At 45.7% G+C, this 17,204-nt stretch overlaps 1 protein-coding gene across 1 annotated transcript in view; it reads right to left on the bottom strand.

Annotated features, from left to right (window-relative positions):
* The window catches only part of LOC138724002 (alpha-2-macroglobulin-like protein 1), a 29,595-nt gene extending 16,721 nt beyond the window's left edge, over positions 1-12,874 (bottom strand). Inside the window, exons 1-16 of the mRNA XM_069863613.1 lie at positions 12,671-12,874; positions 11,756-11,939; positions 10,705-10,867; positions 10,124-10,176; positions 8,046-8,066; positions 7,400-7,559; positions 6,889-6,973; positions 5,430-5,541; positions 4,265-4,379; positions 3,731-3,840; positions 2,581-2,748; positions 2,125-2,355; positions 1,397-1,460; positions 905-1,050; positions 476-625; positions 85-237 (exon numbers count right to left, since the gene is read on the bottom strand). Coding sequence (XP_069719714.1) covers positions 85-237; positions 476-625; positions 905-1,050; positions 1,397-1,460; positions 2,125-2,355; positions 2,581-2,748; positions 3,731-3,840; positions 4,265-4,379; positions 5,430-5,541; positions 6,889-6,973; positions 7,400-7,559; positions 8,046-8,066; positions 10,124-10,176; positions 10,705-10,867; positions 11,756-11,939; positions 12,671-12,735 — 1,980 coding nt within the window. The 5' untranslated portion in view covers positions 12,736-12,874. The remainder of the gene's footprint in view (positions 1-84; positions 238-475; positions 626-904; positions 1,051-1,396; positions 1,461-2,124; positions 2,356-2,580; positions 2,749-3,730; positions 3,841-4,264; positions 4,380-5,429; positions 5,542-6,888; positions 6,974-7,399; positions 7,560-8,045; positions 8,067-10,123; positions 10,177-10,704; positions 10,868-11,755; positions 11,940-12,670) is intronic.
* Between the last annotated feature and the right edge of the window lie 4,330 nt (positions 12,875-17,204).

The raw sequence follows: 17,204 nt of genomic DNA, 5'->3' as shown, positions 1-17,204 counted from the left end.
AGGCCTTCTCAGACTGCATGGGGAGAAAGACATCTCAGATGCCCATAATTTCAGCAGCTCTGGGAAAAGTCACAAGGTGACTACCCGGAAGAGGTTAAAGACGTCAGATTGAAAGGAATGCTGTGGCTTCCCTCGTAGCAGAGATGTCGTGGACTGGGGCTTAACACAGTGATCCGAATCCTCTTCTACTTGGGCAGGGTATCCATGTCGGTAGGCAGCAGGGAATAAACCATAGACCTAGGGAAACTCAGAGGCAGGCAATAATCAGGCAAGGAGCCTGAGCTCCAGATGCTTCACTCCACCCTCCCTAGCATACATAACTGTTCCTTCCCACCTCCCTAGGCAGATCCTGCTTCCTCCTACACACAAACACCTCCTCATTTATTAGCCTCTGGCTCCCCTTCCACAGCCCCTGTCTGCTTCCCCCTGCTCATCTACCACTTCTGATTTTTAACCTGGTTGCACAGACACTCACCATTTGGCTTGTCAGCTCACTCTCTGGTCTTATGAAGAACATGTTTTCATCCACTGCCTGTACTGCACACAGGGAGCCAGGGGCTGCCTGCAGTTCCAGTTCAACAGTTGACCCTGGGTAGGCTTCTTTAGCTGGGAATCCTACCTTGACCTTGAGTAACATGACAGCAAAGAAAATATGAAAAAGAGATAAAGAGGCGTGAGGAGGCTGACAGACAGGCAGCACAGCCAGTAAGAGGGAGACCAGCTGGAGTCTTCCCTGCTCAGCCACTGTTACAAACAGAAGTCACTGCTGAAGCTTTCCTGGTCCCTGGACACTGTGCTGCAGACATGCCTTCCTCTCTTGTCCCCAGTTCACTGTTTGAAGGATCCCCCTGGCCTGCTGACTTCTGCTTGTCAGCTCTCCCCCAGCTGTAGGAGTGAGTCTCACCTGGTTTTCAAAGCACAAGGCAATGTCAAAACGAGTGCTGTCAGCTGTTACCCCTCCATTGGGGAAGATGGCATACACCACTAGGGAAGGTGATGGGGCAAAGTCAGCAGTGAAGGTCAAAGGGATAGAGAAGGAGCCCTTCAACACTGAGGAAGAAAAGGCAAAGTATTTTCGTCAGAGCCTCACTGAGATCTCCTTCTTCCCTCCTTCTTTCTTCTGTCAAAACAATTCCTGCAACTACTCCATCTGCCTTCTCTCTCCATTCCCCAGGCCCATCTTCACACAGGTCCTCTCAGCCTCTCTTCCCATCATTGTTTCTCTTGTTCTGCCTTTTCAGCCTGTTCCAACTGACACAACTTCTTCCTCAGCTTCCCTCTGTCCTGTTCACTGACTGCTGAGGGAGTTTGGGAGAAACTATGCCAGCCCTCACTGTCTGACCTAGAAACCCACTGGGCACAACTGTTTGCTGTTGTTCAGCTGCTAGAGACTTACTGCTCAGCTTCCCAACCTGGACAGTCCTCTGGCCCCTGAGAACAATTCCAGCCTTCCCAGTGACCTGCAGGAGGAAGGATATGGGATGAGCAGACTAGCGCATTCACACTCCCCTATGTGCTTATTTCTCTCCTAAGCAACCTCAGAAATAAATTGTGGGTGAAATCCAACCCCCACATCTCGTGTCCAGCAGTCATCACAGAGTGGGATGAGAAGCTTTAACATGTAAGATTCTGATCTAGTCTGTCCAGTTAGGACAACGGATGGGTAGTGGGTTCACTGGAGATAAATGAGAGACAGCTAAGGTATTTCCTCTCTATTACGCAGGTCTCCAGACCAGACCAAAAGTCATTTCCACTGAGCAGCTATTTGAAATCAGAGTGACACAGTGACTTCCCCCACCCACTTCTAAAGGAAGAAGAGTTTGGCAGCAGACTCTGCACAAGACACTTCCTGCTGCAACTTTGGCAGAGGCTAAGGGGGTGATGGGCTACAAAGACAGAAGCCTCCTCCCATCTATGGAGGTGACTGGGGCCCTGATACCAAGATCACACTGTGGCCAGGCCTAACTCCATTGGGTAGTACTGTAGTATTCAACCAGTTCTCCAAGAAAAGGTTTTTCCTGCCATCCCTCCAGGGATGATCTAAATTACACCCTCAGCATTTCATTGGTGTCTAGTCCTATTAGCGCAGCCTCTCCCCCTAGGTTCTCTGCTACCCTTACTCACATAATACACAAAACTGATACGGCTAGTGTCTTCTCCCAGGTCATCCCGATTGAGCGTGAAGGTCACTTGGACATTCTGCTTCAGCCCACAAGGCAGTTTTTCTGCAAGTGGGTGTATGTCCAGAAAGCTCTTGGTTGTGACATGGAAGGGCTGCAGGTGATGGTAAGCATTTGTGTAACTGAAGTCAGTTTTTCGAGATGCCTGCATTAGATCCTCCAGTGTAAACCTTCCCTGAGAGGGAACCAGAGACACACAGAAATCAAGAATTTCAGGCTTCAGTGCTTTGTCAGGATGTCATCAACTTGCTTTGGGAAAGGCTGTTCCTTGGTGCCTTCCTGCTGGCTCTACACAGGCAGAGCTGTGTGGGGAGCCCAAGCCTGAGCTGGCAAGTCAGGAATGGGGAGCACTGGCAGAGTGAATAATTCTCACTTTCCTGTATGCAGAGGTGTGATTTACCTCCAAAGAGACTGATGAGCTGTTCCAGGCAGTCGTGTCCAGGTTGAATGATGCTGTTCCACTGCTATCTGTGATATATGTTTTGATAAACCGATGCCTCATGACCTTTATCACAAGATAAACTTTTCTGTTTTTCATACCATTTCCATGGTGATCCTGAAGCTTAATCTGGTGACAACAGGGTGAGACAGAAAAGCCAAAGTTATATATTTCTTCCAGTGTCATACTCAAAACCTTCCTCCCTCTGACAAAGATAGAGCCTCCTGTGCAAGTAGCCTTAACTTCATTCTGGCCCCAAAAAGACAAGAGATCTATAAAATTCATTATCTCTAAAGTTAAGTTGACAGTGATTAAAACCTGTCCACTCCAAAAGGTGTGCATGGCTAAAGCATGAGGAGCTCATCTCCTAGTCAACAGCCAAGATATCCTTGCATCCCAGCATCCCTGCTGACACATCAGTCACCGCTCTCAGCAAAAGCTGGAGGCGTAAACACATCGGGAGATTTGAAATGCAGAAACTGGGGCTGCACTGTCATGTAATGTGACACACTGCAAGGTAAATTATTTACCTTAAATCCTGTGCTCAGATTTTGGCCCCTCACTACAAGAAAGACATTGAGGTCCTAAATCGTGTCCAGAGAAGGGCAATGAAGCTGGTGAAGGGGCTGGAGAATAAGCCTTATAAGGAACAGCTGAGGAAACCAGGGTTGTCTAGCCTGGAAAAGAGAAGGCTGAGGGGAGACCTTACCACTGCCTAAAACTACCTGAAAGGAGGTTGTAGAGAGGTGGGTATTGGTCTCTTTGCCCAAGTGATAGGTGACAGGATGAGAGCTAATGGCCTCAAGCTCTGCCAGGGGAGGTTCAGATTTGACATTAGGAAAAACTTCTTGATTTAAGGGTTATCAGGCACAGGAATGGCTGCCCAGGGAGGTGGTTGAGTCACCATACCTGGAGGTATTTAAAAGATGGGTAGATGAAGTGGTAAGGGATATAATTTAGTAGAAGACAGATACAGTTGGACTTGATGATCTCAAAGGTCTTTTCCAGCCTAGGGATTCTATGACTCTAAGTACCCTATCTGAGGAACAGAAAATGGTTGGGTCACTAAATTCCTTGGCAAATGAAGAGAAACAGCAAGGGAAAACGTCACCTTCCCCCTGTAGGGTACTCCAGGGATGTAATAAGCATTTGCCGTCTCAAATACTGCCCTTGCAACTCTCCTGGAGATGAGGATTTGGCTGGAGGCATTGATCTGCACCCCTGTGGGAACACAGAGTGCAAGAGAAGCAGGATCAGTATTGGAAGTGGCTGCTGCACCCTAGTTTAATCTCAGTTTGTTATTCCTAGCCCCTCTAATGAGGGTATCTGAAACTTCCTTCCTGACATGAGCACCCTTCAGGGTTTGGAGCCTGTTCCTGTGGAAGCTCCTTCTTTAGTTAAGGTATCTCAAAGGGACTTCCTTTATGGACTCACAGACCATGCTCCCAGCCACACCTAAGTTGCCTCCTGCTGGCAGAGTAGCTCTCCATGGGCAAAACAAGTTCCTCAAGCAGTACTCCAGTCCATGTTCTGTGATGGTCACAGCACCAGGTGGAGGAGAGGGGGAAGAGTGCCCACTCTGACCCTCACAGCCCTAGAAAGGTCCCTCTTGTGCTTGCACCTTCTCTGCTGAGCCCCTGGGTACCTGTGCCCGTCTCCAGGAGAGAGGCTTCTGCATAGAGCTTGCCATCTTCCTCACTGGGAGCAAGGCTGAAGACTGACATGCTTACAGAAGGGGTGAAGCACCCCTTGCTCACAGTCTGCAATAGGAAATAGTAGATATTATTTGGGGCTGGAGAGAAGGGAAGGAGTCTGAAGTGCAAGGTATTTATCGTTCTATCATCCAGCAAGTAATAATCCAGACTCATATATGGACAGATACGGCTCACATTTAAAACTCTGTATTTTCTGTCTTACATGCATGAATGTGTGTAATTTATCTTGTAGAAATACAAAACAAAACATGCATAGAATCATAGAACAGTTTTATCAAAGTTACAATGTTGGCAACTTTCCAGCTTTCACCGAAAACTGAAGGCCACGCTAACTGGATCACAGAACAAATGCATGAGTATTTTAAAAGATCAAGTCAGAAGAACTGTAGAAACAAATGAAAATTCAAAGTAATAAATCATTTCCAGAACTGGAAAATTACAACTACAGTAACAAGTCATAATGGCAAACCATAAAGCGTGCAAAGTTTTCAACCATACATTTACAAGGCAAGAGCCCAGCTATGAAATACTTTGTTAGGAATTGCAGATGCAATATACATGAGATATATGAGCAATATATAAGTTCATAAAATCATAAAATATGCATATATAAATTCATAAAAAGAGAAAATAAAGTATAAAAGCTACTGTGTATTTTGGCTATCAAATTAATCATGTCTCCACAATACATTAGTGTCCTTTTGCAGCTCCAGAATAGGTTCACCCTAACCTGGAAATTCACACCTGAGAAAGCTCTATTAACTCTTCCTTAGACTGCTTCAATTTCTGACAAATTATGAAGAAAAGAAAAAGAACAGAACTCATTTTTTCTCAGTGAAATTCCTCTTTTCTAGTCTCTAGGATTAAGAAGCAAAGTTGCAAAGAAGAACTTCCAGTCGTAAAGCCTTCTCAGCTGGTGTGGTCAACAATAACCAAATTAATTGAATAAAATCAATTACGTGTTAGTCTACATAGACATTACAGAGGCTGGCAGACCTTCCCAATATACTAGGTCATTCTGTTTACTCAGCCACTGGGACTCAGTACTGCGTGGTGCTTCTTCACTACCTGTGTATCTTCAAGGATTTTACTCACCAAACCACTGTATTCCCTACAGATGTCCTTGCTGGCATTTTGAGTACGTCTCCTTGCCTTCTGGCACAAAGTGACCCGCATGGTCCCTTGCACTGCTTTCCCATAGCTGTACCTGCAGGGAGAACAACAGAGGAACTGCCAAGCAGAAGTACTGTGGTTTTTCCTAAGCACTGTGGCCTTCACACATAGGCAGTCTTCCTGATGAAAGTCTTAATGCAGGTGGTAAGCAGGCAGGCATAAATGAAAATATAGCACATTGTGTACTTGGAGAGTGCAATAGCACAGTCCTGCATCCAACAGAGGCAGAAATAAAGCACAGACAGGAAAGCACTCTCAATCTCCGAACCTCTCCCACTTCTGGGTGCTTGCTGTCCTGAAATTGCAGGCAGATACAGAGAGCTGACCTGAGCTGGTGTGTTCATGCAGCACAGAGTAGCATGCAGTAGAGATAATAGCTCAGGTGTGAAAGCAGGAGAAACCTGTGTCCTTACAAACAGCAACAGCAAGTGCATGGTATGGCAGTAACAGAACTGCAGAGTAACCTCAGATCTGCCTCACTATGTGCTTATTTCATGATCTAGGCTCTTGTTTCACTCACTAGAACTGGTCTGCTATTATTTGCAAGGTACAGCAGAAGTGTTCCTTTGCCAATGCAGATATTTCCCCTGCCTTGCTGTTTTTCCCTGCTTTGTCTCCTCTCTGGCTTTCTCTTAGGAGCAATGCTCCTGATAGTATCAGTAACAAGTAGGTACCTATGACCCAATCTGGGGATGCAGATTGCTGTGCTGTTTTCTACTAGAGCTTCATATATGGTCTAATTTCAAATGTCCCGGTTAATGAGAACTTATGTCAGATCAGCAGCAAAGAGATACCAAAAGTCTCCAGACAACCCAGTACAAAGGAGCACACCCCCTCTATCTGTCTACGAAGTCTTTCCGCACCATTCTCATTCCTCCTTTGTGCTTATACCTTCTGAGATCATGCCATCTTTCACATCTTCATCTGCTTATTTTTTGCTAATGACTCCATAACTACAGAAACTCACCTGCTGCTTCTGAGATGGTAATGAATTCAGCAGCATGTGAGAAGGAACAGCATAACCTTCTAAAGAAACACTAGTTCCTGCTCCTTCACCTCAGCACATCAGTCCCATATCAGATATGTGAGGGTTTCCCACATTAGGTCTTTCAGGGCTGGACACACACAGCTTCCAGAGCAGGGTGTCCTTGCCAAGAACAAGTCTCCCTATAGCTGGCTGGTTCCTCCCAAGTGTGACTCATGTACCACTCCCACAAGGAAGAATTCATCAGTTTGACTCTTGCCATATTTGGGATTTTTAAAAGAGAATGACTGTTTGGCCCTTCTGGAGCCACTTCTTGATGGATTCCAGAGACAGGAGATATATGGAAGGAGAGACACAGTTTTGATGAGCTTTTTCCTTTCACCTGAACATCCTCACCTGCCACACACATGCAGTTGGAAAGTTTTATCTGAAGCGTAAATCTGAGCTGGTCCCTCAAAGAAAACATCAAACTTCTGCAACACTGGAACAAAAACCACAGAGTTACACCATGAAAGGCAACAGACTATCTAGCTACAGGATCACAAAAGGGAAAAGTGCTTTCATGTAAGGTTGGAGTCCCATGAAGGAACATGTTCTTGAGGTAGAAGCAAGAATTAATTAGAACCAGGAAACCCAAAGAAAGAATCCCCCTTTTCCCCTCAGCCAGAGGTCTTTATTTTTTTCTCATTCTGTGCCGTCCTAGTTGTTAGCAGATACCTTCTCCAGGAATTCCCAGCACAATCTCCCTTGTGCTCATTTCTGACATTGTCCACTCTATAGATTTGTGTTTAACCCTAGTTGTTAGACAGTGAATCTTAGTTTAGTAATGTCTGTCTATATATTGTTATATAGACAGAAACAAGCAACTTCTTCCATCTCATTCTTTGTTTGCCATACTCCGTCTTACCGCGTTCCTCCACCGTAAAGGTATGGGACACTTTTAGGTTCACCACACTGATGGTGTAAGTGCCCAGAGAGAGTTCGTCAGCTAACTTGAAAGAGAGATCTGCAATGCCCTGGTTTGGTCTCACATCCAGCCACTGCCCAATGCAGTTTTGGTTTGGGTCCTGCAGTCCGAGGGAAGGAAAGAAGAGGCACTTGTCAGCAACTCCTGCTGTTTTCTACCCAGAGCCCAATGTATTCAAAGGTGTTTCAGAGATTTCAGAGGCTTTTGCAGGCTCCCACTGATACTTCCCAGATGGTTCTGAAGCAACCTGAGTGCTGGAACACCAACAGAGATGAACCCAACCCACCCAGGGTTATCTAGTGCCATTGAAAAAGAAGGTATAAAAAGTCCTGACATTTAGACTCTCCAGTCCTGTGTAAAGATGTTAGCTAAAGCCTGACTGGTGTTCCTGGATGGAGAAATGGGTGGAAGCTGACCCATTAGGATCATCAATGCTTGTTAACAAAAAGCTCGCGAACAGAGTGTGTATGTACATGTGTTACAGAGGCCCTAAGTAAAGCAACTTGACTCAGAAATACAACAGCCTAGGTATTATTCATACTGAAGTATCCCTCCTTGTAAAACATGAGGAGTCTGAAACACCCACCTGGACTTCCACTATGGAGTACTGCAAAGCAAACAGACAGCAGTGTCAGAAACTGGCATGACATAGCAATCTCCATATATAAACTTATCCACTTAGCTTGTGTGCTGGGACAATATTGCCAGTCCCAAACATTACAATGCAAGGAGCTTTATCCTACTGAAATCAGGTCAATCATTTTCAAATTGTAAGGCAAATGCGTAACATAAAATCTGTGCTACTCTTTGGATTTGCTTTTTAAGCAAAATCCCTGATTTTTTAAAATACACTTTGATACCCCACAACTGTGAAAGCTAGAATTTAGTATTAAAAAAAAAAAAGAGAAAAGGAGAGTCATAAATATCATCATTCCAAGTTCATAGATAGAAAAAGGCATCGTTTTGTTACATAAATCCCAAGAATTAGCAAAACTGCATCATCTATAGGAAAAATGCACCCCACATTTTCCTATAAAAATCCCTGGCCTAGGAGGTGAGGCTTGGGAATATGAATTATTGCTGACTGCAGCTGACAGCAACAGGGTAGGACAAATAAGGACATACTTCAGTTCTTCTAGGCCTATTAATTCTCTGTTTGTTCTTATATCACTGCAACTATCAGCCAGGAGGCAATAGTGCTGAAAGACATGTGATCTGGGATCATAAGGCATAAGCAGGGGACTGGGAGAGTAATTGGTCTGTAAACAGAACACCACAGTGAATTCACATTATTCATCATTCTAACCTTTCACAGAAGTTATCACAGGTACCTTTGTTTTCACAAAAACAAAACAAAACAAAAAAAGTGTGCAGGTTAAACATTCCCATTACTTGAATCAATGCTAAAATACCATGCCAGTGAACAGCATCCATGTTACCTTCAACCCATCTAATTTACAAATTATATATTATAGCTTTAATGCTGCAAGCCTCATAATAGCTTTGCTTAAACATGACCTCTTGCGAATTTTCATCACAGTATTATTAACAGTCATAATGCTAGTTTACTTATACTCACACATAGAAATCCAATATTTACGGTCAAATACCAAATATCAAAAGCCTTCATGAACTAGTTACAGACATGGGAGCAGATGTACTGTTTACCATCTAACTAATATAAGAGATATGACTTCTTTGTTGGGAGGAGAAAGGAGTGCATGATCCTAGGCTCTCATCAATAGCCCCAAAAAGAGGAAATAAAGTCAGCAATAAAGAAGCCAGAAGGATCTCTCCCTTTATTTCAGACTAAAGGGATTTGATCCAACTCTCAGGTCACATGTGCCCTTCAGTACTTGTCTGTGATGGCATGAATTCCTGTTTTCTCTCCTTCAATTGCTTGAGGACAGAGGAGTGTGAAATACATAGCTCTTGGCTGCAGGTATAATTGCTCACCACAGAAAGATCCTAGTCTTGCAGTTTCTTGGCTAGCATATATGCAAGTGTCTGGCAACTTCTCGCTCCCTTGACAGAGGGAGAATGACCTGCTGCCAGCAGCAACTCAGTGTAATTTGGTTATACTTTTTTTTATGATCAGTTCATGCGTATCCCTTCCCATATCAATTAATTTTTCTTAAAATTTTGCAGATGCATCACAGCTTGCTTCAGACGCTCCTGCCACCCTTAGGTGCAACTCTCTCCACAAAGTGCTGAGCTTTTCAGAGCTCTAGCAGGGGATCTTCAGGTCTGGCTGAGTTTGTACACAACTTGGCTGGTAATTGTGTCCATGGCCAGCAGCCTGTGGATGTCCTAAGAAGCCCTGCCTGTATTTTTGGCCGGGGAGGGAAGAGGGTGGTGGAGGCGTACAGCTCCTGTGCTGCCCTGTACTAATGCAGTTAGCAGGGAGTGCTGGCACACTCCCAAAATACCACCAGCAGCACCAACCTTCCCACTGGTCAGAAGCTGTCTCATGAGCATGACAGCACAGTCATTGGCAAATGGGCGCTGTTGTTGCAATTTAGTTTAGTAGCAGGCCAGTTTTAGCTGTCCTGAGAGCTGGAGACTTTGGGACTGCTCAGCCTCTATGGTGTGGGGCTGGCAGAGGAGGCAGAACTGATGGAGGGAGCCCAGAGACTACCTTGCCTCCACTTAGACAGGCCTTACCTTGCTTTTAATGGGAACAAAATCTTCAGTCAATGTCACAATCCGGAATTTCACTGAAGGGAGAAAATGGAGAAGAACACATTATTGAGACAGAGCGCATTTGCCCTGCACTTGCCTGACCCCGAAATCACAGCACCCTACACAGTCCTACCGGCAGCCCCCTCTTACCCTTTTGCTCAGTCCTGCTCACTGCCTAACGTCCTTAAACGCATGGCAGCAGCACAGCAGCCAGCCTCACAATTTAGGGTCTTTCCCATGGGTTACATCCAGAGTTACCCTTGTTTCCTCATCTACAGTGTGAGCAGGCCAGTCCAAACTGGCCCTAGCTGAGAAGATCACAGTCGGGTCTGCTCCCTCTTCCAAGCCAGCTCTGCTCATAGAGTGTGTGTGATTCTGAACCTTCTAGTCCCCTCCCAACCCTAAAACGTGGTGCATGGCTACATCACTCCAGAACCAGATAGCTTCCCCCTCTGCCCCGGTGGAGGCCACAAAGCACTCACACACCACTCACAGGAAACTGGGAACAGATTCCAAGCGGGTCAAGGCAGGGGATCTGTTGGGGTGCTCCACACAGTTCTCACCTGTCTGTCCTGGGTTATAGATGGGTTTATCCATCTGGATAAATGTGCCTGTGCCAGTCCTGTAGATCAGAACTTGCTTCTTTTCTTTTGCATTGAAGTAGTGGCCATTGGAGATGCGCAAATCGACAGTGCTCACCTCCTGGTTGCCTGCAGGTTGGGGCACCTAGGACACAAAAGAGGAGTCACCACCAGGTTAGCAGGCAGTTTGGAAAGACAAGATGGCATCAGAGCAATGCTCTTCTCCTTGCTCCTGCTGCACTGTGGTGCTAGCTTATCCTCTGTCCTACTCTGAAGGCCAGCACAGCATGTCCCCTCAGGCTGAGGGCCGTATCTGTGGGAAGACAGGGAGCAACGTCTTTGCACTCGGGACAGATCTTGGACAAAAGGATGGAGCAAGATGGAGAGGACTTAACCCAAGGGAAAAAAAGGTCTATGTTGATAAGAAATCTGTTTCCTGGAGTGTGCAGGTCACAAGGGCTGAAATCTGCTCTTAGCGCAAACTAAGAAAGTAAGATTTACGTATCTGGCAGATCAGAAAGACTTGTGCTGAGCCTGTATGCACACCTCCGCATGTTTTTCCTAGTCCTCCAGCATATTTCCCAGCCCTTAAAGAGAAGCTGGGAAGTGGACATGATGGGAGGCTGTCTGAGATTAAAGGTCTGGCTCTTCCTGCATCACAATTCACAAATGACACCCTGTGACAGTGCTTTCTTCTCAGAAGAGAGAAAGAGCTGCACAGCTACCATCCGGGTACTTTGAAGTGTCTCCACCCTCTTCAGTCATTTGGTGCCTGCCCATGCAGCTTTCCCTTGGTGTGTCACCAGGGTGGATTGTGAGATACCCAGAAGAAACAGTATCGTGCTGATAGACAGAGGCAGGAAGCAAAGACACTAGGCTACCAGTGAACACTCTCCCTGACCTTGCATTCACTTCTTTCCATGCACTCTCTCCTTCTACCATCCTCGTTCTCTATTTCTCTGGTGAAAGTCAGGAGCTAAAAGAGCATGCTGGGAGCTGCCAGCTAGAGGTCCCTGCCAAGAACAATCCTGACCTGAAATTTGGAGCACTCGAAGATCCAATTGTTCCGGACAACCTTGCGGTAGAGGCTGAGGTTGCCAGATGGATGCACAAGAGTTAAGGCCACACGAACAGGCTTCTCCACCCCACGGACATCCAAGCACACCCTCTGGGAAGAGGGGTAGGGCAACGCAGCTGGAATGATGATCAGGTACCTCCTGCAGTGGGAAAACAAGATATTACACCGTAGAGAGGTCTTACCCACTCTTTGTGCTAATACTCGACAATGTGAGGAAGCTGGAGGATTTGCCACCTCTCTGGGAGTGAGAGGGACAGATTAACAATGAGAGTGTTAACCAGTAACAGGAGTGATAGAAATTATATAGTTAATTTCAGATAAATACAAGATAAATGCTTTCAGGTGACCTCAGGTCACAGTAGTGTGTACATGGTTTTGGAAGATGCTACAGCAGTGCAGAGAAACATATATAGTACAGATAATCTCTGCTTCTGCAAAGGGAACCATTCTTAGGTGTTCCCAGTACACATAAAAATGCAACAGTCCAGCCCCTCAACAGAAAAGGATTCCCCTTCTTGCTTTAAGACAGCTCTTCAACTACTTTGGCAGCAGCTTAATCATCCCCAGAATTGCAGCTCTTTTCATTTGCCCTTCACTTTATCCCACACCTTTTCCTCCAGCCTGCCTCAGACTGCAGTCCCGCACTCTCGTTCCCATTGCCAGTCCTCACCTAGCTCTTGTACCACAGCACTATCCATTCCCACCTTCAGGAGGCCTATGTTCATTACAAGGCTTGTGGTGTGCTGTGTACCACTCCATGTCTATCACTTCCAGGAGATCATTTGCAGGATCCCATGTGCTCTCCCTGCTACCCTGGCCCCTCCCTCAGCATCACAACTTTCATTCATCAGATTTTTAAATGGCACTTACGGTTGTGCCACTATTCCCAGGGTGTACAGCAGGCAGCTCAGGAGGAAGGGATTCCACATTTTCATGGGAGAACCCCAGAGATATAGATTCCTCTGGAGGGCCAGTCAGGAGAGAAGGTAGGGTGCAGCTTCCCTTCTTCCAAGGTCTCCAGACCACCTGCTGGTATTGCCGTTTCTCCCAGGAAGCAGACAAGAAGCTCCAAAGTTTCCTTCCTTCTGCCTCATTCCTGCGTTTATAATGCTGCAGGCACAGGGTTGTACCATTCAGGATGTTCCCCAGCCAATCCAAGTCTTTTTGGACTCCAGCCTCTCTGTTCTCCTACTCCCCTGTGGATAGATCAGCATCATTCAGACAAATTTGCTTTTTATTTTGCTAAGCAACAGCTTGTTTCCTGTTCACTGCACTGACCCTGCTCTCTGTGCCAGCTGCAGCCCCAATCCCATTGTTTTGCCTCCAGCTGGATTGTCCCATGACCCCTTGGCATGTGCACTCAGCTGGAGCTCACTGTGAGCTCTTGTGGTCATACCGTCCCGAAGTCTTCTAAGTCTGTAGCTCCCAAGGCAGATTTCAGTCTCAAACTAGAGATCAGGCTTTGTACTAAATAAGCATATATGCACAGTGCTCTGCTTCTTCACATAGCCTGACCCAGGAGGAGAGCACAGAGAGCAGGCAGAGCTAGAGCCCTCACCGTACCTCCACCCTTCAGGTGTTTCAGTTTGAAGAGGAAATCTAACAGCTTCAGTTCACTCCAGTGATATCACACAGTTCTCTGTGGTCGGGTTTAGGGCCAACTTACACATACACTCACCAGCGGAAATGAGGGCAGAACATTGGTCAGGCATGGCAAAAACTACATGGCTTGAATCCTGCGGGGTTTTCTCTGGCTACCAAGAGGCTGTGGCTCTAGCCCTAGGTGATGGGAAAACACACTATCTAGTTTGGGAACTCCTTGCCACATGCCAATTTTATACCTGTTAGTTTACTGATTATATGGAATTTTTACCTCAGTATCATACCATAAATGAAAACAAAATCTGTTTTTTTAAACTATTTATTCCTAAAATAAGGAAGTTCCTCTATTTTAGTGTAATGGCCATTTCATAACAAAATGCACCAGTAATTTTCCTTCAAGTACTAAACTGAGCTCCTAAATAAGCAGGGCCTAGTAATATTTTCCTTTTCTTTAGGAAATACTGATGCACAAAAAGGAAACTAGGATTTGGGGCTTTTTTTTACACACACACACACACACACCCCCCAAAGTCAGAAGGTACAAATCCTCTCCCTCTTTTTTCTCCCCTACCCTGGCTTTGTTCAGCTTGGAGATGCTCGTGCCAACAGCTGAGGAAAAGGTCTAAGTGCACCTGGATAAACAAGTGAGCAGGAACCAGATCAAGAATGTGACTCATTCTCCAACACTAGGCTGCCCCTTATTTCTTTATATGGATCTCAAAAAGTACAGGCAGTGCCTGCTGAACAATCTAAGCTGACATTATTTTGTTCATGGTAGATCCACAGCCAGGGGACAGACAGATCCCTCATAATAGCTCAGAGGCTCACAATGGCAAAGGTATTGACAGCCCTAGCTCCTACTGACTCCAGCAGCTGTCTTGTGAGTGTGGGCACATAAACACATCCAAAGTCCTGGACTTCACACTGGTTGGAAAACTACATTCCAAGCAATTAACCCAATCCAACTCCCAGCCAATGAAGCAGAATGAAATAATGTTGAAGCACCAAAACCAAAGTTGCAGGCTTGGTGAGCATGATTCAGCTATCTCAGCCCCATCTCAATCTGCCGTCACTGGCATGATGATCACCTGCTGATAGCCAGGAAGCACCCAGGAAGCAAGAACCACTTTGTGGGGCTCTGCAACCACTGGAACTCATGGCAGGCCACAGGGTACCTGGCTGCTGTCTTGTGCTGAGATCCTTCCCCAGCCCACAGACCCAGTGACCATTTGGCCCAAAGACAGGAAAGAGTCACACAAGGAGATGAAGCTGGATTTGTGTCCCTGGAGGCAGGCAGTCCTTGGTGCTCCATCACCAGAGCTGATCACAGCTCAGTGTGAGCATGAGTACCACTGAGACTTCAGGATGAATTGCTGCAACCCCTCAGTTCTGTGAAATATAAACAAATAAGTGTGATGTTTGATACCTACTGCTCTAAGCAGAGATGGGGAAGTTGAAGCCACAAATAAATCAATGAGTTTTGTACAAAAGTGTTGGTTTTCACTGTTGTTGAATTTTCCTAGAAGACAGCCACCTCCCTCCAAATGCTCTCCCCAAATGTCAGACACCACAGATACTGCAGTTTAAGTCCAAGAAAGAACATTTTGAAGGACCCTGAAGAAATGTTAAGAAAGTGGACATAGAAATTGCAATGGATATTGAGTAAAAAATATAACTATCTGCAATTTTTACTCAGCCTGTGTGTACACATATGCTTATGAGTGGGTTTTCTTGTGCATGAACTCCTACTATAGTAGTGGGCTCATGCATGAGCTACCCCTCCTGAGGTAAGTAAGGAGAACATGTGAGTGATCGCTAAAGCTGTTGCTTTCCCAGCAAACCAGGGAATTTTACCACACCTGTTGCCTGCACTTTGCTAAGCACTGCAAAACAGATGATAAGTATGTGATGGCATTGGCAGTAATAAGTGGGTACCAACAGCAAGTGCAGGCCTGACTAGCTCCAGTTCTGCTTTTTGATAGCAGCAAGGACAGACATTGCCAGATGTAAAGGCAAAGTGGGAAGGAGGCATTTGCAAAAAAAAAAACCACAGTATCTGCAAAGTTTTGGTTTGGTTTTTTTTTTTAAGTTTCAGAGAAAGTAGCATTCTGGCAAAAATCCTGTTCTGCAGAGTTGATGCCTGCATTACTCATAGGCTGCTGAGGAAATAGAATAAAGAGAAGGAAAAAGCACTTGTTTAAAAGGAAGTGCAGAAGAAGGGAGAGAGCAACACCTGGAACGAAGGCAACCTCGGTGTAGCGACTTCTGGCAGTGCTCAGGGCACTGGTAATATCTAACTGTGCTGAATTGTATGCATTCATTCTGGTCCTGTTAACCTGCATGTGAAGCACAGAGCAGACTTTGCGCAGCCTGCCTGGCAGATCTCAGTCTATTGTGGAAAGCATTTGCTCTTAACCAAAAGAACTTGCAATGCTTGTGTCTGTCTTGCAGAGAGGACTTGCTGAGACTTCAGGTTTACTCTAGAATTTGAAAGTTGAAATTTAAGTGCACTTTCTAAATCCCTCCCTTTAAGCCAACACAAATCCCAGCCTTGCTGCAGGGTCTGGTCTGGCAAACTTTCAAGGCTGTAGCCAAATCCAAACCCAGCCAAATCAGCCCCTACCCTGCCTCCCAGACCTAAGCCTGACTCCTAAGCCTGCCTTTGCACTTAGCCATCTCACTCTCACAGCCAATTCTAGTGAAGGTCTATGGAGACTTACCTGTTTATACTGGGACATAGTACTGCCAAGCTTGAAGATCACAGATCATGAGCTGCGGTTCTGTAAATCTTGAGGTTTGATTTCAAATTTTAGATGTTGAATTGTAGTAGATTACAGATGTTGAATTTTCACATATGCTTTGGTGATTGAATTGCCTTTGCATCTCTTCATCATGTGACAAAGACCACACTCCCTTTCCAGTAGCTCACTGAGTGGGGAGGTGGAATTCAGACATGAATGATCCCTGCCTGACAACACATGTTTGAATTGTCCTGTGCAAGATCCAGCTTTACAGGAGATGCAGAAACTAAAACCACTGCCCTTTCTATTTCTACACTAAGAGAACAGAAGCTGATCTGTGAGATACACAGCAAAATAGAATCATAGAATCATGGAATAACCAGGTTGGAAGAGACCCACCGGATCATCGAGTCCAACCATTCCTATCAAACACTAAACCATGACCCTCAGCACCTCGTCCACCTGTTCCTTAAACACCTCCAGGGAAGGTGACTCAACTACATCCCTGGGTAGCCTGTTCCAGTGCCCGATGACCCTTTCCATGAAATATTTTTTCCTAATGTTCAGCCTAAACCTCCCTTGGCAGAGCTTGAGGCCATTCCCTCTCGTCCTGTCCCCTGTCACCTGAGAGAAGAGGCCAGCACCCTCCTCTTCACAACTTCCTTTTAGGTAGTTAGATTTACTTTATATCTGTGTAAAGTGCAGAATCAGCCAAGGCCTTATTGCTCAGCTACATCTGGGTGCAGTAGATGACTCTCAGTGGGATCAGTCTCCATATAGGGCTAGGAGTACCCATGCCATAGTCATGGCTGCACAACGCTACTGGAAGAAAAGAATGCCAGGTGCAGGGTTCAGCTACTCTCCCTCTATAAGAGCTGGCTTCTGCTCTCTCCTCCAAGTTAGTCCTCTGTCACAGAGTCCAAGCATACAGCATAGCACCCAGATTTGTGATTTATGTTTTATTTTCATTCTTTTTTACAAGCAAGAAAAATCCATGGATTAAAACAATCAGAATTAATTAGACAGCCTGAAGAATTCGCCAGGAAACGGCTGTCAGGATG

Source organism: Phaenicophaeus curvirostris, chromosome 1 (assembly GCF_032191515.1).
Source record: "Phaenicophaeus curvirostris isolate KB17595 chromosome 1, BPBGC_Pcur_1.0, whole genome shotgun sequence".
NCBI classification, from domain to species: Eukaryota; Metazoa; Chordata; class Aves; order Cuculiformes; family Cuculidae; genus Phaenicophaeus; species Phaenicophaeus curvirostris.
The sequence above is the reverse complement of the archived record's forward strand: the minus strand, read 5'-3'. Positions and strand labels throughout refer to the sequence as shown.